The sequence below is a fragment of the Trichomycterus rosablanca genome, chromosome 25 (assembly GCF_030014385.1).
Source record: "Trichomycterus rosablanca isolate fTriRos1 chromosome 25, fTriRos1.hap1, whole genome shotgun sequence".
NCBI lineage: Eukaryota > Metazoa > Chordata > Actinopteri > Siluriformes > Trichomycteridae > Trichomycterus > Trichomycterus rosablanca.
The window spans coordinates 16,530,391-16,556,139 of NC_086012.1; the positions used below are offsets into that span (position 1 = coordinate 16,530,391).

Sequence of the window (25,749 nt, forward strand, 5' to 3'; positions counted from 1 at the left end):
CAGTATGAACCTGCTCCAGTGGAACATCCCTGCTAGTAGTAGGTTGCTAGGAGCCTGCAAACTAGTGGGATTTCAGTGGGACACCCCTTCTAATTTTTTAATTCATGTTTCAGCCACAACAGGTAATAAATCACTTATATAAATGTAATAGGTCATCTGTTAGCTCTGGAATGAACTGGAACACCAAGGCTGTCTTGACCAACATCAGTGCCAAGCCATACAAACACTCTTTTGACTAAATTGGCACAAATTCCTAAAGTCATACTTCAAAATCTGGTGTGAAGAGTGTCTGTTGTTAAAGTTGAGAAGATGACACCAGATACTTTTAGACAGATAATGTATTTTATAGAAACCAAGTTTAGTTCTGAACGGTGATGAACACTAGATGGCAGCAGAGTTTCTTTTACAGATAATATCTCCAGTGCTATTTTACCAAAACAATACAATTATATTTAATATAACTCCAACATTATTCCAAAATATGATTTATCCACAGAAATGTATCAGGTCTCAAGTCAAAATTCATAAGACTAATGGACTGATGGTGTTATTTCTATTTCAATAGTTTATTCAATTAATTTAACAAATTCGATCTGTCTATCTGTCGGTCTGTCTGTCTGTGTGTTTTATCCTGGTCAGAGTCGCGGAGTGTTCCACTGGGAGACACTGGGCTCAAGCGTCACCCATCCCGCCCTCAGGATCAGTCCTGTCTGTGTAGACGCCCAGCAGGACGATAGCATTGTAGTGTAGCAGCCACCCGAGTATTACATTTACATTTTCAGCATTTAGCAGACACTTTTTATCCAAAGCGACTTACAGTCTAAGCAATTGAGGGTTAAGGGCCTTGCTCAAGCGCCCAACAGTTGCTGATGGTAGTGGGGTTCGAACCAGCAACCTTCTGCTTACTAGTCCTGGACCTTAACCGCTAGGCCACAACTAATTATTATTATTATTATTATTATTATTATTATTATTAGTAGTAGTAGTAGTAGTAGTACTAATAGTATCAGCAGTAGCATCATCATTATATTTTTTATTTTTTGTTATTATTATTATTACTATTATTATTGTTACTGATATTATCAGCAGTAGCATCATCATTATTATTTTCTTATATATTTTTTGTTGTTATTATTATTATTATTATTATTATTATCATCAGTATTAGCATCATCTTCATAATTATTATATTGTATTATTACTATTACTATTGTTATTTGTGGTGTGCTCATTTACATTCTCAGTAAATCTTACAGTAAATAGCAATACATAATATGTTGATGATTTTAAAATATTAGGGTTTAGTAAAATAACGTAACGCGTGTCCTGTGTTTATTTAAATAATTTTATAATCAATCTGACCACAAAAATGCGCCTGTGGTTTCTGATCCTGATACAGAAGGAGGAACTTTAATTTTGGAGGATGTGCGCATGCGCAGTGAGTGTCGGAGGGACAGTAGGAGAGACGGTTGATAAAAGCTCGCTGAGAGGATTTCAGCTCTCAGCTCAAACCGCGATGAGTTTATTCAGAATTCATCTCATTTTCTGCCTGTTCGGGTTCATAATTGTGCTCAGTGACACGCAGCAGGTGAGTTTAATGTGATTTAATGTGTTATTTGTGTGTGAGATGTAATAAGTTGATGTTGTTTGGAGTCTAAACTTGTTGATGTAGTTGAACCGGGACCGCTGGATCTGCGCTTTGCTAACCGGCTAATTTAGTTTTTTATTTCACTTTCGCTTATTTTTATTTATTCAATTTATTTATTTTTAGATTTATACATAAAATACTTAAGATTTATTCTCTTGTCATTAACGGTCGCCGGGTTCACAGTGACGGTTTAATCCAGTTTGCATTATTAGCGCTATTTTATTCACCCACGTATTCATATTTTAATTTTAATAACATTTTTATTTAATTGTTTTAAATATAAATACTTATTTTTAGTCCTCAGATTGATTTATTTACTAATAATTAAGTCTATGGTACATCTCAGGTGTGAGTTCCATACAGGTAAACTACAGAACAGAACAGTTGAATAGAAATAGAGTAGAAATAGAATAGAGTAGTTGAATGAAAGAATGGAATAGTTGAATAGAATAGAATAGTTGAATGAGAGAATAGAAATCAAATAGAATAGTTGAATAAAATAGAATAGTTGAATAAAATAGAATAGTTGAAATAGAATAGAAATAGAGTAGTTGAAATAGAATAGAGTAGTTGAATGAAAGAATGGAATAGTTGAATAGAATAGAGTAGTTGAATGAAAGAATGGAATAGTTGAATAGAATAGAGTAGTTGAATAAAATAGAATAGAATAGTTGAATGAGAGAATAGAAATCAAATAGAATAGTTGAATGGAATAGAATAGTTGAATAAAATAGAATAGAATAGTTGAATGAAATTGAATAGTATAGTTGAACGAAATTGAATAGTATAGTTGAATGAAACAGTAGAAATAGAATAGTTGAATGAAATTGAATAGACTAGTTGAATTAAATAGAATAGAAAAATAGTTGAATAGAATAGTTGAATAAAATAATTAGGAATAGAGTAGTTGAATGAAATAGAATAGAAGAATTTACTGAAATAGAATAGAATATGAATAGAATTTTTCATATATATATATATATACATGTATACAGTACGAAATTCCTTTTTCATTACATATCTCAGCTCGTTTGGAAGCTGAGGTCAGAGTGCAACTGAGGGGGTTAAGGGCCTTGCTCAAGGGCCCAACAGTGTCTTCATGGGAAAGCTGGAATTAGATCTTTCAGCCTTTCAGGTGACAGCCCAAAGCTCTACCCACTAGACTCCACTGTCCCTCATCAGGTTGTGTATTTTTGAAATACAAAAGAAGTGAAACACAGTCTGCATGAGCGTGCACCTTACATTATATTTCACTTCAGTATCCATACCAAGAGCGGTCACAAGATCAACGTTTTGGTGGTCAGCAGCACACCTCCACAAGAGCCTGGGGGCGTGACGTCACATCCTGGCCGGCCGGTTTTGATTGTTGAATTACAGCTGACTTGGTGCATTCTGCACAAACCCACTTCTAAATTATATATACTGTTTTTTTTAAAGATATTTAAGTATAAAAACGCTGGAAAGTATTTCAAACATGATGCTAACGTGCAGGTCTGGATGCCGACTTATTATAAACATGGTTTCAGATATGAGCAATCGGATTTATTCTGCAAACATCTTATTGTTTTTAAGATGTAAGTTTTTTCCTAAGCCCTTATACCAACACACATTTATTATTATTATTATTACCAGTTTTTATACTAATGAATTCTTTACTCTGTTAACCAACCAATTTATGCGTATGTACAGTGTATCACAAAAGTGAGTACACCCCTCACATTTCTGCAGATATTTAAGTATATCTTTTCATGGGACAACACAAACAAAATGACACTTTGACACAATGAAAAGTAGTCTGTGTGCAGCTTATATAACAGTGTAAATTTATTCTTCCCTTAAAATAACTCAATATACAGCCATTAATGTCTAAACCACCGGCAACAAAAGTGAGTACACCCCTTAGTGAAAGTTCCTGAAGTGTCAATATTTTGTGTGGCCACCATTATTTCCCAGAACTGCCTTAACTCTCCTGGGCATGGAGTTTACCAGAGCTTTAGAGGTTGCCACTGGAATGCTTTTCCACTCCTCCATGACGACATCACGGAGCTGGCGGATATTCGAGACTTTGCGCTCCTCCACCTTCCGCTTGAGGATGCCCCAAAGATGTTCTATTGGGTTTAGGTCTGGAGACATGCTTGGCCAGTCCATCACCTTTACCCTCAGCCTCTTCAATAAAGCAGTGGTCGTCTTAGAGGTGTGTTTGGGGTCATTATCATGCTGGAACACTGCCCTGCGACCCAGTTTCCGGAGGGAGGGGATCATGCTCTGCTTCAGTATTTCACAGTACATATTGGAGTTCATGTGTCCCTCAATGAAATGTAACTCCCCAACACCTGGTGCACTCATGCAGCCCCAGACCATGGCATTCCCACCACCATGCTTGACTGTAGGCATGACACACTTATCTTTGTACTCCTCACCTGATTGCCGCCACACATGCTTGAGACCATCTGAACCAAACAAATTAATCTTGGTCTCATCAGACCATAGGACATGGTTCCAGTAATCCATGTCCTTTGTTGACATGTCTTCAGCAAACTGTTTGCGGGCTTTTTTGTGTAGAGACTTCAGAAGAGGCTTCCTTCTGGGGTGACAGCCATGCAGACCAATTTAATGTAGTGTGCGGCGTATGGTCTGAGCACTGACAGGCTGACCCCCCACCTTTTCAATCTCTGCAGCAATGCTGACAGCACTCCTGCGCCTATCTTTCAAAGACAGCAGTTGGATGTGACGCTGAGCACGTGCACTCAGCTTCTTTGGACGACCGACGCAAGGTCTGTTCTGAGTGGACCCTGCTCTTTAAAAACGCTGGATGATCTTGGCCACTGTGCTGCAGCTCAGTTTCAGGGTGTTGGCAATCTTCTTGTAGCCTTGGCCATCTTCATGTAGCGCAACAATTCGTCTTTTAATATCCTCAGAGAGTTCTTTGCCATGAGGTGCCATGTTGGAACTTTCAGTGACCAGTATGAGAGAGTGTGAGAGCTGTACTACTAAATTGAACACACCTGCTCCCTATGCACACCTGAGACCTAGTAACACTAACAAATCACATTACATTTTGGAGGGAAAATGACAAGCAGTGCTCAATTTGGACATTTAGGGGTGTAGTCTCTTAGGGGTGTACTCACTTTTGTTGCCGGTGGTTTAGACATTAATGGCTGTATATCGAGTTATTTTGAGGGAAGAATAAATTTACACTGTTATATAAGCTGCACACAGACTACTTTTCATTGTGTCAAAGTGTCATTTTGTCAGTGTTGTCCCATGAAAAGATATACTTAAATATCTGCAGAAATGTGAGGGGTGTACTCACTTTTGTGATACACTGTATATGTATTTGAATCTTGCGTATCTACTTCAGCTTTTGATTATTTGCACTCGAAATCTTTCACAAGGTCCTGCAATGTTTACATTTGGTGATTGGGAAAGATCTCAGAGGTGCTCGACTTGATCCCGATATCTATTAACCTGCTCTTACGTCATTTTAACAGCACGTTAACAAGCATTATCATCCTGCGATTTGGAAACCCCTACAAAAGGAGTGTTTGGGTGAAGCCGAACTTTTTATTAATGATTTTTACCATATACAGAATACAAACCATCCCATACCCCTTTAATTTTATGATTGATGGTAAAGCTGCTCTCTCTCCATGTTCAACGTTATTTGTGAGGGCAAACTGACATGACTTAAGATGTTAATTATTCAACATCTAATTGAGAGATTTGGCAGGAGCCGCCACTGCTGCCAAGTTGTATAAAACCTCTGTACTGACCCTTGAGTAGATTATCTTATCTTCTCTAGTTTGAGATATTGCATAACCTCTCTGATCCAGTGCCTGTAAGTCGGGGGACGAGGGTCTTTCCACCTAAACAATATTAGTCGTCTGGCTAGCAGAGTGCAGAAAGCCGGTACGTTACACTTATAATAACTTAGGTGAGCATCTACTGGCTGAACACCAAATGGCGCAACATAAGGCGAATAGTCCAGTGGTACTTCCAGAACTTTAGAAAGGGCATCGAAAATGGATTGCCAAAACTGATATAACTTTGGACATGTCCAAAACATATGTGATAGATTTGCCGGGTCTTGTTTGTATCTTTCACATGTAGGGTCCAAATTTGGTCTGGTTTTAGACAATCTAACTTTGTGCCAGTGAAGTCGGTGTACTACCTTAAATTGCACCGCAGAATGCCGTTGACAAACCTTGTGGTGCATTTTTAAGGCAGGCTTTCACTGTGTGGTTAGTTAGTCAAGTGAATGCAGTCCAAATATTTTACATAACTATTGTTGGATGTCATTCAAGATATGAAGTGAAGTGAATGCCGTGCACATATTTTACATAATTATCGTTGGATATCGTTCCTGATGTTGGAGCCACATCCATCCATCAGGATTAAATTTTGTAATAATGAAGTTTTATGATATTTCTGAAGTAATCATGTGGCTTAAGATTTAGAATGAATTTATGGATCTTGGTGCTACTGGGTCATGAAAATACTATAATTATAATCTAACATTCATATTTATTAAGATAAACATAAACCCAATGGCACTCTGGTGGCACAGTGGTAAATCACACTAGCCTGGTACAACTGGAATCCAAGCGGTGCCTTCGGCCGTCTACAGACATGATTGGTTATGTCTGGGGTGGTCAAGGCCTCGCAATGGGTTGGCGACCTGTCCGGGGTGTTTTATTGCAGGAGAACTGGACCCACCATGGCGGTGGAACATGAAAAGTGTTTGAATTACATTTACATTTTCAGTATTTAGCAGATGCTTTTATCCAAAGCGACTTACATTACAGTTACAGTTTACAGTCTAAGCAATTGAGGGTTAAGGGCCTTGCTCAAGGGCCCAACAGCAGCAACCTGGCAGTGGTGGGGCTTGAACCAGCAACCTTCAGATTACTAGTCCAGTGCCTTACCACTAAGCTACAGTTATGGCAGACTGCCATAATTTGATGTAATAAAGTTATCTTGGTATTATGTGTAAGGAATAAAACCTAATACAGCAAAATCTACTGATTTAAGAGGCTTATTTCTTTATGATGGTTTGAAAGTGACAGCGCTTTGATTTTGACTCCAGTTATATTTGGAAGGTCGTACAAGTCAAGGGTTACATGTTATGAAAATGCACTCGAGGTTCTTAACTGATTATTCAAGCAGCTTCTTGCCTGCAGGATTCTGCTGAGTCTGATGAATGAGGTGAAGTTGGCAGGGCACTGCAGATAAGATTTAAGAAAAGTTTGCCTCTTTTACCACAGTATAGAGGCCAGAACTGGGTGGTAGGATGAGTAGACAAATGATTCGGTGTTCAGTCACATGCCCACGCTGAGATCATGTGAGACTTGGCCGGGCTGAGGCCGTAGCTGTTGTTGTTGAGTCAGCGCTGAACGAAAGCGCCAGGATCGTCACTCCGAGTCTGAACTGAAGTCTGGTTTCACAGCACGTCTGTAATCTGATCCTTTTCTTCGAAGATTCAAATGAAAGTGAAGGCAGCGCAGCACATGTTGGTACAGTGTTTATAGAAAGCCGTAGTAACTGAGCGAACAATGTCTGAAATCATTTACTCTAGTTCTCATTCATAAATGTCTGTTTTTGACTCTCACTGCTGACATTTTGTCCTGCATTTTCTTCCCTTTAGTGTCAGTCTGGTTATAATCCCTGCCACATTTTATGCAGTGAATAATCTAGTAAACAATTTATACTTATGCAGTAAGTTGGTTCATATTCACATTTTTCTAAACTTAACTTTAATTGTTGTGGCATGACTCTGTTGCACATCATCTGAGGTCCAAAGGTCAGGAATATGCCAGCCTACTGGGCAAATAAACATCCAACATGTGTTTGCATTATTCCATGGTGCAGTTGCTTTAAAACTAAATTCACTAGACCGAATGAAGTAATTGAACCCACAAGCTTCTTAGCTAATAAACATAATTTACATTGTACATATGCATTTAGCGCAGTGGCCCCCGACCAAGTCAAGTCAAACTTATTCATATAGCGCTTTTTACAATGGACATTGTCTCAAAGCCGGTCCGTGGGTCATTTATTACCGGGTCGCACAGAAAGAATAAATAATTAGAGATCGCTACATCAGCAAGGAAAACGCTGCTTCCATTTCCAACACATGGGTGTTTATCATCTCATATCACCCCCAGGTGGAAGCAGCATCTCGCTGCAGCGAAAAAAGCACATTTGTGAGTAGTATAACTATTCTGTTTTAAATCCTCGCCCCCGCCAGTCCTGATTTAGCGGACGCTTTTATATAAATTGACAGAACACAGTTCGAGCAATTGAGGGTTAAGGGCCTTGCTCAGGGGCCCAACAGTGTCTGCTTGGCAGTGGTGGTGCTCGAGTCCAGTACCTTAATCACTGAGCTCTCCCTGCTTATTACTTTTGATTAGTAGGATAGATTTTTTTATGTTCTGAAAAATAAAGTTCGATTAGGGGTCGTAGACCGTCTAGGTTTGTAGACATGGGTGCGTTCCTCAACATCCAGAAAATGAAAAAATAAATAAATACAAAACTTAATTAGGGATGTAACAAAGGAGCTTGTTAATTATTAAGGGACCTCGATTTATATTTAAGACCTGCCTTAAATACACAATGCCTAAAGATTCCTGAAACACTGGTTCTCGCAGGTCGTTCGATGTGAGTCGGAACAGCCGATGTGACGAAACGACTGTGGAATGCAGCCAGCTCAGATGTCATCGCGTCGGGAGAGAAAACCTCGGCCGTTGCGCTACTGTTTTCATTTCTGCACGCATGCAGTTTGCTTTAGAGGTCAGGAGTCCTCACGTGCAGAGTGCAGATTACCACGTTCTGCTTTATTAAGCCATAATCCGTTCCGTCGGACCCACGCGGACGTCACTCCGTGTTCTAGAGCCGGATGTGTACCGTGCAAGTTCAATCTGATGTGCAGGAAAACGCAAATAAAAAAACGATGCTTGCTCTCCCGTGCGTATTTTAACTGGTTGTTAATTTCATTTTTAATGCAGGAAGCGATTGTTACTACTGCAGCCTATCCAGACCCGGCTGTGTTCACTTCAATTTACATTTTCGGCATTTGGCAGACGCTTTTATTCAAAGCGACTTGAAGTACTGTGACTGCATATTGTCTAAGCAGCTGAAGTTTAAGGGCCTTGCTCAAGGACCCAACAGTGGTGGGACTGGAACCAGCGACCTTTCGATTACAGGTCCACCACCTTAACCGCTAGTCTACAACTGTTCCTCTTCAATCTTGCATGTTCAGCGTTTTCCCTCATCCACTGTTAGGAATATTTGCTTTATTGATATCACATTGAGGTTAATTATTAGGCTCCTGTAACTCATTTTCTGTAATAAAAGAGCAATGAAGGTCCCAACCCAAAAGCATGTACAGTCTTACACAGAAGTATTTGCCTCGTTCTGATTTCCTCTGTTTGCATATGGTTTAATAGGATCAATATTTTACATTAGGATATTAGGATGTAGGAAATTTCAGTGAACTGTGACGTATTTGCTACCTACAGCAAGTCGTTTAGTTTCCATTCTGATTAAATTATCCTGCATACTCCATCCAGCTCAACCACAAACATGTGCTGGAGTACCCTGGCATTTATCTACCTTTCATAGACGTCTATATTTTTTGTCCTGTTTTGTCTCTCTAGGCCGAGGCGCAGCACTGTATCTGGTATGGAGAGTGTGGAAACTCGACAATCCTCCCGGAGAAGAAGTACAACTGTAACTACACGGGGCCTCCCAAACCTCTACCTAAGGATGGACAAGATCTATTAATGGTATTTAACATGCATGAGACATTCGGGTGTTAGGTTTAGTACTAAAGCAAGCATCACAGGCTGTGTACACAACAAGATCAGTCTGCAAGAAGGTCCTGGGTTTGTGTGTGCAGTTTGCATGTTCTCCTCGTGTCTGTGTGGGTTTCCACCAACAGTCCAAAGACGTGCAATGAGGTTATTTGGAGATACAAAACTGACCATGACTGTGTTCTATATCTGCATCTCAAACAAACAAAATCATGCACACCAGTACTCAGCACACTCGTAAACAACCACATGATCCTGCTTTTTCTAATTTTAATGTCTGAACTCATCACTTGTTTGCAGGAACTTTGCCCAGGTTTGGCTTACGGTGACCAGCGCGTCTGCTGTGACACCAACCAGCTGAACACACTGAAAGGAAACATCCAGCTTCCTTTACAGTACCTGTCCAGGTAAAGCTTGGCCTTAAGATGTAACCACACACACCTAATTTAGATGCCACAGACGTGGTGGCTATTAAAAACAAACCTACAAGCCTTCATATGAGGGTCTCGCTTAGGGCTAAATGGCACATTTGTGGTCATTTCTTCACTGCAGGTGTCCGGCGTGCTTCTTTAACTTCATGACGTTGTTCTGTGAGCTGACCTGCAGCCCGCGCCAGAGTGAGTTCCTCGGCGTCACAGAATTCAACGGCACCAACGTGGTCAAGCTCTCGTACTACATCAACCAGACCTTTGCCGACGGTGAGGAGTTTACGTGTTTTTATTTGTCATATATACATAACCCAGCTTCTTTGGGGTCAGAGTGCGGAGCAGTCATTGTAGCGTTAAGGACCTTGCTCAAGGGCCCAACAGTGGCAAAGCCAGGATTTAAACCCACAACCTTCCAGCCCACAGCTTTACCCACTAGGGTCACAGAGAAAAATAATAATAATTAAATAAGCGAATTTTAAACAGGAAATGAACTTGTACCCGAACGCCCCCATGTGCGTGAAGCGTTACATTACATCTTGTAAACCGCAGTGGGACCAGATAGCCATTATTTTTATTAGTTTCGTTTTTAAAAAAAGTTTAAAAACCCCTGCACTAGGCTATCACTGTTCCAAATATATTTCTGTATCTTTATTTTATACATCTTTGTGCTAATTTTCTGTATATTGTATGGTCTTGCTCCTGCAACAATGCAAATATCCCCTTAAAGGGTAATCAGAGTGTATCTTCATTTATCTTACAAAGAAAACACATCAGCGGTAGTTGGCTTGATTAATTTACTGCTGTGCCACTCGCACGCTCTTAGTTTTTTTCCTATTTTTGATACAATACTGATATTTTGATGTGAATTTATGTGAAATTACCGAGACCTAGCTGTCAAGACAGTTTGTATTATAAAATGTATTATACTGTTGCTTTGACACTGTTTAGGATATTCATGTTTGTTGGACATAGCTGTTATTTTTTATGCTTGTATTTAGGAAATCTGTTTACATTTTATATTATCCTGTAATTTCTGTTTATTTCTCCCCCCCTAACAGCTATGTACAATGCGTGCATGGACGTTCAGGCTCCTTCCAGTAACGTTAAGGCTCTCAGCCTGCTGTGTGGTAGAGATGCCAGTGCCTGCACCCCCACCAACTGGATTCAGTACATGTTCGACATTAACAATGGCCAGGTTCCCTTTGAAATTACTCCTTTGTTCTCAGGTACACACACACACACACATTATTAACTTGCTTTGATTATACATTTGATACTTGGTTGACATCCATCTATGATTGACAGTAGGTACAGTGTTGTTGGGTTTAATTCTCCTCCTTTTTTAAAATGATTAAATGCAATTTAATGATATTAATATAATAGTTTATCCATCATTGTTAGCAGTTTAAATGTCCCGGTGTGTGTGGAGCTTGGCTTTAATCACATGCCCACATCAGTACCACCACAGTTCCCATAGCAATGATGCAGCCAGTTTCTAAGTCCTGGTTACTGACTAATTTATACAATTATTTATAATAATTAGAAGATCATGGATTTATTTCCAGTTTAGTTGAGCCACTCGTTCTATCTAGGTTGTTAAGTAACAAGAGATCCATTGAAAGCTGCTTTTCTCCCAAAGGTGATCCGGGCTCAGTGATGACCCCCATGAATAACCACACGTTCGGCTGCACCGAGTCTCTGGACGACGGCTCGGGACCGTGCTCGTGTCAGGACTGCAGTGGCGCCTGTGGGCCCTCACCTGTCCCTCCACCCATTCCCCCTCCGTGGAGCATCCTGGGCTATGACGCCATGTATGTCATCATGTGCATTTCCTACTGCGCCTTCATCCTGGTCTTGGTCTGCGCTCTGCTCGTGGCATATGTCTGGCGGTGAGGAAAAATTCCAGTCCTGCTAGATTTCAATATACACGAATAATGTAAAATATCAACATTTACTGTATATTAATACAGCCTGACGACCTGAAACCTGCATTTCTTTTTTTCCTTTTTAGAAAGAGGACCATCACATCTGAATACGGCCCCATTCAAGACGCCAACCAGCCCCTTTCACTAAACAAAGACTCCTCACAATCATTCAGTAGGTCTCCATTTGACTATACTTTTTTTTTTAGAGATACACCGAAAATCGGCTCCCTCTTGGATTCACTCATGAGGCCAGTCTCACACACTGGGAGTCACGTGCTGATCTCTGCATTTCTCCACCTCTGTACAGGTGCTAACCAGGGTCCTTATACAACGTCGAAGACCCCAAACCCTTATTTAGTCCGCTTTTTTCCCCATCCAGCAGATTAGTGGCCAATGTTGTCTGCTAGGGGGCGCTCAGCCGACCGGTACCAGAGCTGAGAGTCGAACAGTGCTGTACTGTTAACAATCCTACCGAAAATCAATCTGTGCTGCTTAAAGATCTGTATCTCCACGCTGAATGAAAATCGACAGTTAAAGCTGTTATCGGTTAATCGGTTAATAATCCGTAATACGCACACATACACATTTAAATTAAATTGTGATGCAGAATCATAGTAACAGCAGTATGTTTCCGTACAGCAGGTGAAGTGACGTGCAGCGAGTCTCTGGGCGAGCGTTTCGAGAGCTTCCTCCGTCACCTCTTCAGCTGCTGGGGTTCGTTCTGCGTCCGGCGGCCCTGCCTGGTGATCTTCACGAGCGTGGTGCTGGTGGCGATCTGCTGCTCGGGTCTGCAATACATGCGCATCACCACCGACCCCGTGGAGCTGTGGTCGGCACCTCACAGCCGCGCCAGACAGGAGAAGCGGTACTTCGACCAGCACTTCGGGCCGTTTTTCCGCACGGAGCAGCTCATCATCACCACGCCGCGGACGGACTGGTTCGTGTTCCCGTCCCAGACGGGGCAGGACATTCCCTTCTCTCCCATTCTGAACATATCTCTGCTGCATCAGGTGGGGAACTAGACTCTGTTTGTTTATGGTTTATGTTCAATTACTAGCTTGATTGTGTAATATGACTTCATAGTTTTCTTTTACTTATTTGGCTCTTTTTGATTGTTTTTGATGAATAACATGAAAATATGATGATTTTTCATGCTACACAGATTTCACACACACAGCAGAAATGCCATTAGTCCCTAAAATGTATATTTTTTTTACATGATAAGGTCTTTTATTCAATCTCGGCTGTGCTGTCAGCCGGCTGGGCGCCTACACAGACGTGATTGGCTGTGTCTGAAGGAGGGCAGGCTGAAGGGATTCCTCATTACTGCTGTAATTATGACCCCTGCTGGCTGACTGAAGTCAATTACACAGAGACTGAGAATAATAGAGAACAGTGCGCGACTCGATACGCGATACTGCATTCTGACCGGTGCATTTTCACCAACAATAAATCGGTTCTGAACCAGGAACAGTTGTTCTCAGCTGGACACAATACTTGCAGCTTCTTACTGCGGTTGTTACTCCGTTGACGACCCATCCTCGTTTCCATAAAAACCGGTGCAAATGCGGGCCAGCGTTCTGAATCGCACCAAGGTTCTAAAAAGCCTGAACAGAACCAGTTCAAGATCCAGAGTTATTTGTTTGTGTGGACCTGTGAGATGGGGATTTAGGTACATTAGGTACAGCCCTCCTCGGTCAGGGTCGGGGTCTGCAGCAGTGGAGAAGACACAACTGGGTAATTGGATATGACTAGATTGAGAGAAAAAGAAAAAAAAACATTTATTTTGTCTCCTCCTTCAGGTTCTAGACCTCCAGACAGACATCGAGCACCTAGAGGCCGAGTACAATGGCCAGAAAGTGACCCTAAAAGACATCTGCATCTCCCCTCTTGCCCCCTACAACAACAACTGTACCATTCTGAGCGTGCTCAATTACTTCCAGAACAGCCATGAAGTGCTGGACCACACGTTTGCCGACGAGTTTTACGTTTACAACGATTACCACACACACTTCCTGTACTGTGTGAGGTATGAACGTTTTCCTCCATCACTCCTGATTACCAGAGATTATACAGTATAATATTTGTAAAATTTTATATAAAGTCATTAATTTGTGTAATCGCTTTAGTTCCCCAGTAGCCCTTGATGATACTGGACATTTCCACGACCCCTGCATGGGCACGTTCGGAGGCCCCGTGTTTCCCTGGTTGGCCCTTGGAGGCTACGAAGGTTTAAATCATTTAATCTTTATGATTTATAAATGTAGAACAAATAAAGCTTGTAAGTAAATTATGGCTTTGTTTTTACAGATTGTAATCACTCTCACTTCTGCTCCTCTGTGTTTAGGTACAGCGTATAACAACGCCACCGCTCTGGTCATCACCTTTCCCGTCAGTAACTACCTCAATGACACGGAGAAGCTGGGCAGAGCTCTGGCCTGGGAGAAAGCGTAAGTGTTTTACACTCAAGTCGCTGTGGATTTTTCTAGCTCGGCTCCTCGGTTACCGCAGTCCCAGTTTCTACAGGTGCGTCTGTTCTCGTTTTTAGATTCATCAGCTTCGTGAAGAACTACAGCAACCCCGACCTCATCATCTCCTTCAACTCGGAACGCAGCATCGAGGACGAGATCAACCGCGAAAGCAACGGCGACATCGCCACCGTCCTGATCAGCTACGCCATCATGTTCATTTACATCTCTCTGGCTCTGGGCCACATCAGGAGCTTCCGCAGCCTGCTGGTAAGTCAGCCTGTCAGTGCATGTAAGGTTAAAACTCAGATGCATTCATCTAACATGCTTAGATGCATGTTTCAGGTAGACTCAGTGTTAACTGGTGTAAAATCAATCATATATTATTAATTACGTGCTTTTGTTTGGACTGCAGTAGCTGCAAGGGCTTCCTATTAATGCCCATGGTTTTAGCATACAGCTGAGGGCCAGATGGAGTAAAGAATATTCAAACACAGGGCCACAGACATTTTTATAATAAAACCAATAAAAATATAACCGAGCTACCTGAGCTACTTCCTTTTTATTTAAGCGACTAATGATCTACCGTCCACAGTGTTGTGTTTATAATCAGTTTGTAATACTAATGGGAAGATTATTATACTTCTTTTAAATTAAACATACTCATCTCCCTTCTGCATTTGCCGCCTAGTTTTCACTTCTTTAAAGCGCCACATTTATCCAAAAACTCAGGAACGTTAATGTAGGTATAACGTTAATATTTTGAGTTGGAAGAAAGAAGACGGGGAGCATTTTAGATTTGTTTTATGTGATAGCGACACCCAGAGTTTAAACAATTCATGCAGGTTTTTTTTTTTAAAAACCTGCTTAATAGCAGAACAACTTTATTTCTAAAATACCTCACGAGCCATTTAAAGAATCATAACGAGTCGCAAATGGCCTGTGGGCAGTATTTCGGACACCCTTGGCATAGGGTGTTCAACAAGCTCATGGTCAAAGGTGTCCACATACTTAAAGCCATGTAGTGCATTGTAAAAATGCACCAAACTGTTCAAAATTAGGATGCAAACTGGAGCGGAACCCATTCCACATTGGTCGAAAAGGGTTCGTTGTAGACTTTAGAATGGAGTCTGCTTTCAGGACTGGAACGTCTGATGTTTTCTTGTGGCATACAGGTCGACTCCAAGATTTCCCTGGGCATCGCCGGTATTCTGATCGTGCTCAGCTCGGTGGCCTGCTCCCTGGGCATCTTCAGCTACGCCGGAGTCCCCCTCACTCTCATAGTCATCGAGGTCATCCCCTTCCTCGTGCTGGCCGTGGGAGTGGACAATATCTTCATCATCGTGCAGACCTACCAGGTTAGTGAGCGGTCTAATCTTCAGCTAGGTATAATTCTGTATTTGTAAGTATCAGTTCTGCTTCTGCTTTTTACTGTAGTCAGGTTTTAAGAAGTGTGGCTACGGTGGGTTCGAACCTTTTTAATCACCCTTCTGGTTTCGCTTCCTTTTTCGCCCTCATTTTTTGAAGTTATTCTGAACGTAAGAAGAAGTCGTTACTACCACCGGCTGCCCGTCAGTCTGCAAGAGTTCACAAGAGTGGTGAATGATTTACAGCAGTAAATAGTGAAGGGTGGGCTTGGAAACCTTAATTTGTGATGCTTTAGACTGTCTAAACAGGGGCACCCACTTTCGAACGATGAGCCACTTGCAGTTGTCTTTTTTTGAGTTGAGATTTTGACATAAAACCTCTTACTGTACCGTTACCTGTACCTGTTATTGTTGACACAGAATGAAACCCGAAGTCAGCATGCTGCACACAAGTCTGAACACTGATCTTCTGTGTGTAATAATTAAACAATAAGGAAACATCTTGCTAGAAACTATTTCCTGTATTGTTCATACCACTATGAGTCAAAGCTTTCATACGTTATAAGGTTGTGAAATCTTGAAATATCGACGTAAGCAGTAAAGTAACGAGATCCTTCAGCTGTTAACTTGTACATTTTGTGTTCCTCTTTCTTTTCGGATCAGAGAGACGAGCGGATGCAGCACGAGGAGCTTCACCAGCAGATAGGCCGTATCCTAGGAGACGTGGCCCCCAGCATGTTTCTCTCCTCCCTGTCCGAGACGGTGGCCTTCTTCCTAGGTCAGAACTGGAGTCAATCGGATGTTTTTAAATGTAGAAGTTGGGTGGTGGGTAGCACTGTCGCCTCGCAGCAGGAAGGACCTGGATTCCTCCCACAGTCCAAAGACGTGCAAGTGTGATGAACCGGAGATGCAAGATTGTCCATGACATTAAAACGTGTGAACTGGTGAATCTTGTGTAACCTGTAACTACCTGTCCTGTCACGAATGTAACCAAAGTGTAAAACGTGACGTTAAAATCCTAATAAATAAATAAATGTAGAATATTAGACGTGGTCTCCTCGCAGCAACATGGGCCAGGGTTCGATTTCCTGGCTGAGGTTTCCTCCGGGTGCTCTGGTTTCCTCCTACAAGTCCAAAGACATGCGGTCAGGCTAACTGTAGATACTAAAAATTGGCCCGAATGTGTGTGGGTGCCCTGTGATCGACTTGTCCAGGGTGTTTCCTGCTTTTCGCCCAGCGAATCTGACCCAGTACGACCCTGACCAGGTTAGAGCTGTACTAAAGCAGATGTGTAGCGGTCATCAAGAGGGCATGATTACGCTAGCCCACTGCCGCTGAGAATTAAACCCAGGGCTATCAGCCAGACGGGTATCTGTGGTAGCTCAGTGGGTGAGGTACTTGTTCCTGACTCGTCCGTCTTTCTTTTTTCTTTTTTTATCTTGTCCTGCAGGGGCTCTGTCTCACATGCCGGCAGTGAGGACGTTCTCGCTCTTCGCAGGCTTGGCTATCTTCATCGACTTCCTGTTGCAGATCAGTTGCTTCGTGTCCCTGCTGGGTCTGGACCTCAAGAGACAAGAGGTAATGCAAAGAGATGCATGCAGTCTTCACTTGATCCTGTTTTGGTGAAGCAGTCTGGACCTCACCATGATTGTATAATGGATTTAAACTGGGAAATCTTTTGTGTCCAAATCTTTCAGAAAAATCGAATGGACATTTTGTGCTGCATCAAGCTTCCTGACGGACAAGAGACAAAGTCTGACAGCGCCCTGTTTCGCTTCTTCCACAAAGTCTATGCTCCCTTTCTTATGAAGGATTGGGTGCGCCCCCTAGTGGTAAGTCTTTTCTAACATGGTTGTTGACTGCAGTGTAACGTGTGTATGAAGTATCTCAATGGATGAGTTGAAATGTGTGGTTTGTTGTTTCCTAGGTTGCTGTGTTTGTGGGAATACTCTCATTCAGCATCGCGGTCACTGATAAAGTAGACATCGGACTTGACCAGAGACTCTCCATGCCCGACGTAAGCCTCGACTTACTTAAATAATACAATGTATTGAGGCTTTTCTTTGGGATTCGTGTCGGTTTATTGTGTGTTAAGTTTAAATCTCTCTGCCCTGCACACTTTGCAGGATTCATATGTGCTGAACTATTTCGGTAATCTGACCGAATACCTGCACACGGGGCCTCCCGTGTACTTCGTAGTGGAGGACGGACACGATTACCGAACCTCGGAGGGACAGAACCGAGTGTGCGGTGGGGTGGGCTGCAACAACGACTCGCTCATCCAGCAGATCTACACCGCCTCCCTCATGAGTGACTAGTGAGTAACACTGTTACGCTTTTATACATAATGTAGAAATAATTCTTGGGACCTTAATCCCAAAAAAGCTGGGCCACTAAATTAAATTAAATGCAAATAAAAAATGTCTTGCTTACTAAGTTATCATGTTTAAAAGAACCAAAAAACTGAATACAAAAGCCAAAGCCGATTCAGACCGAATTTTGCGTGGCGATGAGATTACCGCACATGATCGATGTTCTCACCGTCTGAACGAACGGCCTCTGTTACAGCTCGAAGATTAGCACGACCCCGTCCTCGTGGTTGGACGATTACTTCGACTGGGTGAAACCGCAGTCGTCCTGCTGCAGATACTACAACGCCACCGGAGCCTTCTGCAACGCCTCAGGTAAAGCATTAGCCACAGAGTCGACGGCACGCCCCTCACACGGGTATCAGAGGTCGTAGCAATTCTGAGGGCGTAGTGCAGAACCCGACCGAAACTGACTGATTTCTGGACTGCAGGTTGCATGGAAGAATAGACTGTGTATTTTTAACCAGTGTAGTTTCAGACATATTCGGTCAACAGTATAGAGAAGTGAAATGATATTCAGGTTCATCAGTAAAACTACTGTTTTAAAAACTTGCTATAATTTTAGCCTTGTAAAATGTGTGGTTTTTATTGCGTTTTGTTTGTGATGATCAAAAGCAGATAGTTCCTCTATAAAGCGAATCTAAGCATGAATGTTTCATTAAGAAATAAAGAAACGGACCAGCCCTACCTTAAAACTTAAACCCTGTTCTATACCTCCCATCATTCGAGCCACAAGTCTAACTCGTCTTTGATCCTCCAATCAGAGCCTGAGGACGTCAGACATCATGACTTCTCTAGTCTAACATTTTGAGTCTCTCGCTCCCTTCAAAAGACGATTAAAGAACTTCACCTCTTTAATTGAGCACTTAAATCTAAGTGAACCTGCCACTACTAGTCTATCTATTCACCTTTCTTTACAAATAATAATAGTTCTACCCTATACTTTTATACTCCGGGTCAGAGCAGCTTTGTGTTTTTAGCTAAAATCAGCTGATATTTGGTGCTGATCACATTGACGGAGTAAAAGCAGGAGCAGGATCGTCTGTTCTGCGCTGTAGCCTCAATCATCTGTTGCTGTAAAGCCTGCTTGACTCAAATGTCACCCATTCTGCATTTAATTCATGTCAGACTTGTTAGAGATGGTTGTTTTTCACACATTGGCCAGAGACCACTGTTCCATGTTCCTTTTTTGATGGATGCCAAGTAACCCAGCTTCTCTGTTAACGTTTGACATTCCTTATGATTCATAGAGTGATGCTAGTGACTAATGTGCTGAGGAATATGTTGGTTAGTGTTTTGCATTGTTGCCGTTCTGTGTGATTAATTTATGTGTGTGTGTGTGTGTGCACGCGCAGTGGTGGATCCATCCTGTGTGCACTGCAGGCATATGACTCCCAGTGGCAAACTGAGGCCTAATGGCACAGAGTTCATGAGATTCCTGCCCATGTTTTTGTCTGATAACCCCAACATCAAGTGTGGCAAAGGGTAAGCGCGAGTTTACTCATACAGAACTTCATCTTTTCTCTTTTTCCAACACATGCCCATAAAGCTTTAGGGTCTGTCTGAAAACCTTGTGAGCTGCCTTGCTTCTTACTGCCTACCTGATCAGCTGCTTTAGTAGAGAGGATTCTAATAGACCACTGAAGTCGTGCGTCATTCTGTAGTCCTCGTTATGCCCATATTTGGAGACCCGGGTCTAACTCAGATTTCCTATGTGAAAAATGAACGGGGTTTTCAAAAAATCGTCTCTAACGCATCCTGTGCTGAATAAACATGTTCAGAACCCTGTACGTTTTGTCCTGTGTACATTTTTCTCCTGTACATCACCGGATCCTCTGAATTACGAGGTCGTTAAAGGGTCGTAATACTAACAATGCTACACGAAAGCTAACGCTACTGCACATTAATTAGACGTCACTGAACTACACCGATCAAATCGACGGAACGAGCGGCTCGCGTTTGGTGAGTACAACCGAAGGCGTAACACCCGACCGTCCTCGCGTTCCACTTTAATGTAGCTAGCTACTAAAAATATCAAGTAAAACTTGTGAATATCGCTCCACTGTTACTCTGGTGAATCGCGCTGCTTCGTGCGCTTATTTAAGAGGCTTATAAAAGAAAAACAAAAGAAAACATTAAGAGGCTTCCAGTCTAGTGACGTCAATTCAGTGCGCAGTAGCGTTAGCTTACATGTAGCAATATTCGTATTTTGACTCTAACGACTTCATAATTCAGAGGATCCAGTGATAATAGACAGAAGAATCTCCATAAAACAAAACCTAACAGCTTTTGAACATTTTTTATGGCTACAGGATGCGAGAGAGGCAATTTGCGAAATCTCCGTTCATTTTTCCCATTCAAAATTTCTGTTAGACCCGGGTTACCAAATATGGGCATAACAACATGGCGTGGACTACAAAATGACGACACGACTTCAGTGGTCTATAAGACGTTAAACTCGTAGCGCAGATTATCTGTATGCACTACTTAGACTAGTAAGAGAAAACTGCTGTTGGTGTCTTAACACAGTTAGCCTCAGGTCGACTGATGCGGCACAACCGGCACCTTCATACAAATTAAGAATCGATGAGAATTTATTTACATTTAAAAGGACTCCGTTGGTTGCTCCGCATTCATTTGCCATATTGTCTTTTATTGTGAGAAAAGTCGTGCCATGCTGAATGCTGGGATCGCCCTCAGCGCTTGGAAGGGTCGGACGCTCCCTCGTCATTCAGTCAGATCATCACTCAGAATTAGGGCACCTCAGTAGGAGCATTTTAAAGAATCTAAGAATTTAGACACGCCCTCTTCTCGTTCAGACAGACTCTCTAGATTCTCACTCTTGCTTTAACAATGAATGATGAACGTGACCGTCCTGTCGTCCTCTGCAGAGGTCATGCTGCCTACAGCACCGCCGTGGTCCTGAAGAACAACGACGCAGACGTGGGGGCCGCACACTTCATGAGCTACCACACCATCCTGAAGAACTCCTCGGACAGCATCAGCGCGATGAAGATGGCACGCGAGCTGGCAAAAAACATCTCGGTGTCCGTGGGGCCTGAGAACAAGACCTACAGCGTCTTTCCTTACAGGTAGTCCTTCTCTTACGTTTACAGTCACCCCGATGGTCCATGAAGACAAGTATAGTATGGAAATGATATAATGTATATAATATATATAATGTCAGGATATATTACCTATAGGTTCTCACAACACACTGTTTTAAACTGTACTAATTATTAATGTCAGTTTATAATTCATTCATTCATTCATTGACTGTTTTACCACCTTTATAATCTGGTCAGGGTCGTGGTGGGTCCAGGGTGTTTCTTGCCTAACACACACTTATAATTTCTAGCATTTGCTACCATTGATCTGACTGCTTGTCTTTGGACTTGTGGGAGGAAACCGGAGTATCTGGTGGAAACCCACACAGACACAAGGGGAACAAGCAAACTCCACACTGGCCACCCAGCCCAGGGAATCGAACCCAGGCCCTTGTTGCTGTGAGGCGACACTTCTACCCACTGTTCCACATACTCAATTTAAATAGTATTTACAGTCATTTATACAGTATCCTGTCCCCCTCTGCAGCGTGTTCTACGTGTTCTACGAGCAGTACCTCACCATCGCCCACGACACGGCCCTCAACCTCGGCGTGTCCCTGTCGGCCATCTTCGCCGTGAGCGCGGTGCTCCTGGGATTCGATCTCTGCTCGGCCATGCTGGTCTGTCTGACCATCGCCATGATCCTGGTCAACATGTTTGGAGTGATGTGGCTGTGGGGCATCAGCCTCAACGCCGTCTCGCTCGTCAACCTGGTCATGGTGAGTTAAACATCGATGAACAGGGTGAAAGCAGGTTAAAAGGGTATGTAGAGAAACAGAAGTGCTTCTCTATGGTAAGTGGAGATGATAAAATGGACAGTGAGTGTAGAAACAAGGAGGTGTTTAATGTTATGGCTGATCGGTGTATATTTGGACCTAATTCGAATGCTTTATACGTGTGGTTTAGAGCTGTGGAATATCAGTGGAGTTCTGCAGCCACATCGTAAGGGCGTTCTCCATCAGCACTAAGGGGACGCGGGTGGAGAGAGCTGAGGAGGCCCTGGCACACATGGGCAGCTCGGTGAGTGGCACCTCGACTACATATTACTCAATGTTTTTAAACCCCCCCCCCTTTCCCCAGTATGGTCTGGTTGTTGTTTTTGTTTAGCTTGGCAGACTTCATTTATAGGGGTACATTACAGATCTCTGATGCTTCCTGACCTCACATCATGTGTTTCTAGGTGTTCAGTGGCATCACGCTCACCAAGTTTGGAGGAATTCTCGTCCTGGCTTTCTCCAAGTCCCAGATCTTCCAGGTCTTCTACTTCCGCATGTATCTAGCCATCGTGCTCCTGGGAGCGACCCATGGTCTGATCTTCCTACCTGTGCTCCTGAGTTACATAGGTACACGTGGCATGTTTTACCTTTCATAGCGGTTGTATGTGGATAATCTGTAGTGCACCCGGCGGCCAGTGTGTGTCGCTGCTGTATTTATTATAAAGTACGGCTGTAGAGAGAAAATATTCTTTGCTTTTTACACAGACCAGGCATAACATTATGAGCACTGACGGGTGAAGTGAATAACACTGATTATCTCCTCATCACGGTACCTGTTAGTAGGTGGGATATATCAGGCAGCAAGTGAACATTTTATCCTCAAAGTTGATGTTAGAAGCAGAAAAATGGGCATCTCCAAAACCGCAGCTCTTGTGGGGTGTTCCCGGTCTGCAGTGGTCAGTATCTATCAAAAGTGGTCAGAGAAAGGAACAGTGGTAAACCGACGACGTGGGGAGCGAAGGCTGGCCCGTGTGGTCCGATCCAACAGACGAGCTCCTGTAGCTCAAACTGCTGAAGAAGTTCATGCTGGTTCTGATAGAAAGGTGTCGGACTCCATGCCTCGATTGGTCAGGGCTGTTTCGGCAGCAAAAAGGGGACCAATACAATATTAGGGAGGTGGTCATAATGTTATGACTAACTACCTGTCCTGTCAGGAACGTAAACAAAGTGCATAAAACATGACTTAAAATCCTAATAAATAAATAAATAAATAATAATATAGTGCAGTGAGTGTTTGATCTGAAATCCCACTTTTCTCCTCCGCAGGTCCGTCTGTTAATAAAGCCAAAGTCCTGGCGGCAAGAAGCAGGTTCGCCAACACGGAGCGAGAGCATCTACTCTCAAACTAACGGTTCGGGGAAGCTGATACCCATCAACACGGACTGTCAGGGTCCAGCAGCATCTCGCACGCTAACACAAACGCACACTTTAACTAAGAGACCCCGAACTCAGGAGCTTCTTCACCTGGGACAACTAAGAGCACTGTGGGATCATGGGAGTTCCTTCTGATCTGGGATTTCTGTGGTACGACTGGACTGGGACTGTGATCGAAATGGCATTCATTTTTACGGGGGCGCAACCAAGGGTGGATTTAGGAATCCAAGTCTTCCTATGCAAGGATATAAGCTGATTTTATACGTCAGTCTGAGGAATTTGTGAATTAATAATAATATGTAAAAACGATGTAAAATTTATATATTTATTTAGCCTGAAGTTATTTTCTCACCAAATAAATCAGTACAAATGAAGGGCGTACAAATAAACAACCTCGCTGTTAATATTATAAACCTTTTGTTAAACCTTGAAGCTTTCTTAATGCACGTTGAGATGTAAACTAGTCACCATGTCTTTTCTTAGCTATATGATTCACTTAGATTGTTTTTGTTTTCTTAACCGTTGTGTTTACTCATTACACGGGTGTAGCTTCACGGTATCAAAAGGAAATACTAAGGGAATAAAGGAAAATCTTCAGCTAGGTTCAGGTTAGGTCCTAAATCGTGAAGGATTTGGGTCGATAAGCGTCTTACTTTGTACCTTTGCACTGGAAGAGCAGAATAAAAGCTGTAGATCAGGATTCAGAGCTCAGGATCTGTCCTGTTCAGGTCAGTCACCAAGTCGTACCTCAGTAATAGAAACAGTTTTGAAGTGCTAGGTTTGCATTTATTGTATTGAATTGGATGAATGAAATTGTGAAGCATGTAGGACACGGACAGACTGATTAATTAAGATGAAGAATTTAGCACAAGCATCAGTAAGAACAATTTTTAGATGTTGGAACATGTTACTGTCATCACAGCGAGGGTGAGATTTGTGTGTTGTTTTTTTTAACTGTTTTAAAGTTACTATATGAAAAATAGAGATTTACTGAATTGTTCCAAACTGCATTTCACAGCCGTGTCAATAATGCTGTTTAATATTTGTAAGAAAATATATAATGTTTGAATATTTGCAATAAAATACTTCTACTAATTTGTAATTCTTGTATGGGGTTTCATTCACTATGTTTAAAACAAGATTTATGCCGCATCTTCAAAAATCTATTTATAGATTTATCTTTTATATTTGTTATAAACAGTAAGGATGGAGGGGAGGAGTAGTAATCACTCATGTTTTGGTTTGAGAGCTTACAGTCCGGATTTAGCTCCATCTGATTTGGACGCTCGAAGAAGCTTTAAGGGGAAGAAGATTTTCATGTGATGTTGTCAAAGCAGCGCTGCATCAGTGGCTGACGGCATTAAAAAGTTGGTACAACTGCATCAGGAAAAATGCATCAGAAGGTGATGATGTAGAAAAGTAATGGAGTTTGTTTTTGAAATTCCTAATACATAAAGTTTAAATAGAGAATCCTCAAATTTTATTGTTCAGTTTTGTTCTCAGGGTTTTTTTTTGTAGCTGCAGTAACAGTGTTTAGTAGAGACTTTTATCCAAAGCGACTTACAACATGTAATGACTAAACACAGCGCAAATAAATTAAGGGTTAAGGCTCCTGTTCTGGGACTCAACAGAGGCAATTTGGTGGTGCTGTAACCCAGTTCCTTCTGATCACTAGTTTATCACCTTAAACTAAGCTATGATGGACTAGAATAACAGACCACTGGGCCACCTGAGAGCTGGATATGACTAATGAACGTTTTTTGTATGGTAAACAGTTAACTCCCCAGAATTATTTCTGCCTGAATATGAATCGAGTGTCATTAAATTAATTATAAGCTACACGTAATGAATTCGATGGAAGTTTCGAAGTTGTTTAATAAACCCCCTGTTCTAAAATAAATTCAGCTCTTAGCTCTTCAATGGAATGATCCACAGGGTGGCAGCAGCTATCAAACCTAAATATTTGCTTCACGCCTCACTGATTCAGTCCTTTATTCACATTTTGCATTGAATTCCTTTTGTGTAACTTATAATTTAATTTAATGGCACTCTGATCATCCAGAAAATCCAATTAATGTTTACATTGATCTATAGATTTGATGCTTTGAGGCACCAAGTCATCTCCAGCTCCCAGGTGGTGCAGTGGTCTGGGTTCACATCTACACTGACCTGTTAGGCTGTGCCTGTGATCAGCACCCTGTTCTGTGCCCAGTGTTTCCCAATAAAAGTGGACCAAGTGCTACCCTGAAAATGGAATGAAATCATCTCTATGACCTTTTTTTCTGAAGCAGTGTTCATACCAGCTCCCAGTTCATGATTTATTAATTCACATCTCTCTCACACTCCCGCCGGGCCGCAGACGAAGATGACATATCGATTTCCTCACTCCCGCTGGTCTTTTCCTCACTAGCAGGAAAGATTTCAGTCCCTCTGTATTATTTATGCAATATTGCGGTTTGGTTCCACCAGGTCCTCC

General features: G+C 42.1%; 1 protein-coding gene across 1 annotated transcript; it reads left to right on the forward strand.

Moving 5' to 3' along the window:
• The first annotated feature begins 1,482 nt into the window (after nucleotides 1-1,482).
• Nucleotides 1,483-24,375, forward strand: npc1 (Niemann-Pick disease, type C1). The gene is made up of 25 exons (XM_062988063.1): nucleotides 1,483-1,588; nucleotides 9,304-9,432; nucleotides 9,760-9,866; nucleotides 10,012-10,157; nucleotides 10,946-11,113; nucleotides 11,527-11,776; nucleotides 11,899-11,984; nucleotides 12,452-12,822; nucleotides 13,615-13,841; nucleotides 13,942-14,042; nucleotides 14,160-14,262; nucleotides 14,361-14,550; nucleotides 15,456-15,638; nucleotides 16,311-16,425; nucleotides 17,098-17,225; nucleotides 17,345-17,479; nucleotides 17,575-17,664; nucleotides 17,774-17,964; nucleotides 18,216-18,331; nucleotides 19,372-19,501; nucleotides 20,908-21,108; nucleotides 21,611-21,842; nucleotides 22,030-22,143; nucleotides 22,304-22,466; nucleotides 23,166-24,375. Exons 1-25 carry the CDS (start codon nucleotides 1,517-1,519, stop codon nucleotides 23,246-23,248), a joined length of 3,831 nt encoding a protein of 1,276 aa, XP_062844133.1. The 5' UTR covers nucleotides 1,483-1,516; the 3' UTR covers nucleotides 23,249-24,375.
• The last annotated feature ends 1,374 nt before the right edge of the window (nucleotides 24,376-25,749 follow it).

Excerpts from the sequence above, each read along its gene's own strand:
- npc1 (XM_062988063.1), top strand. The coding sequence starts at position 1,517 with ATGAGTTTATTCAGAATTCATCTCATTTTCTGCCTGTTCGGGTTCATA. Across the intron at positions 17,226-17,344 it reads TGGACCTCAAGAGACAAGAG|AAAAATCGAATGGACATTTT; the intron begins GTAATGCAAAGA and ends CAAATCTTTCAG. Across the intron at positions 19,502-20,907 it reads AACATCAAGTGTGGCAAAGG|AGGTCATGCTGCCTACAGCA; the intron begins GTAAGCGCGAGT and ends CGTCCTCTGCAG.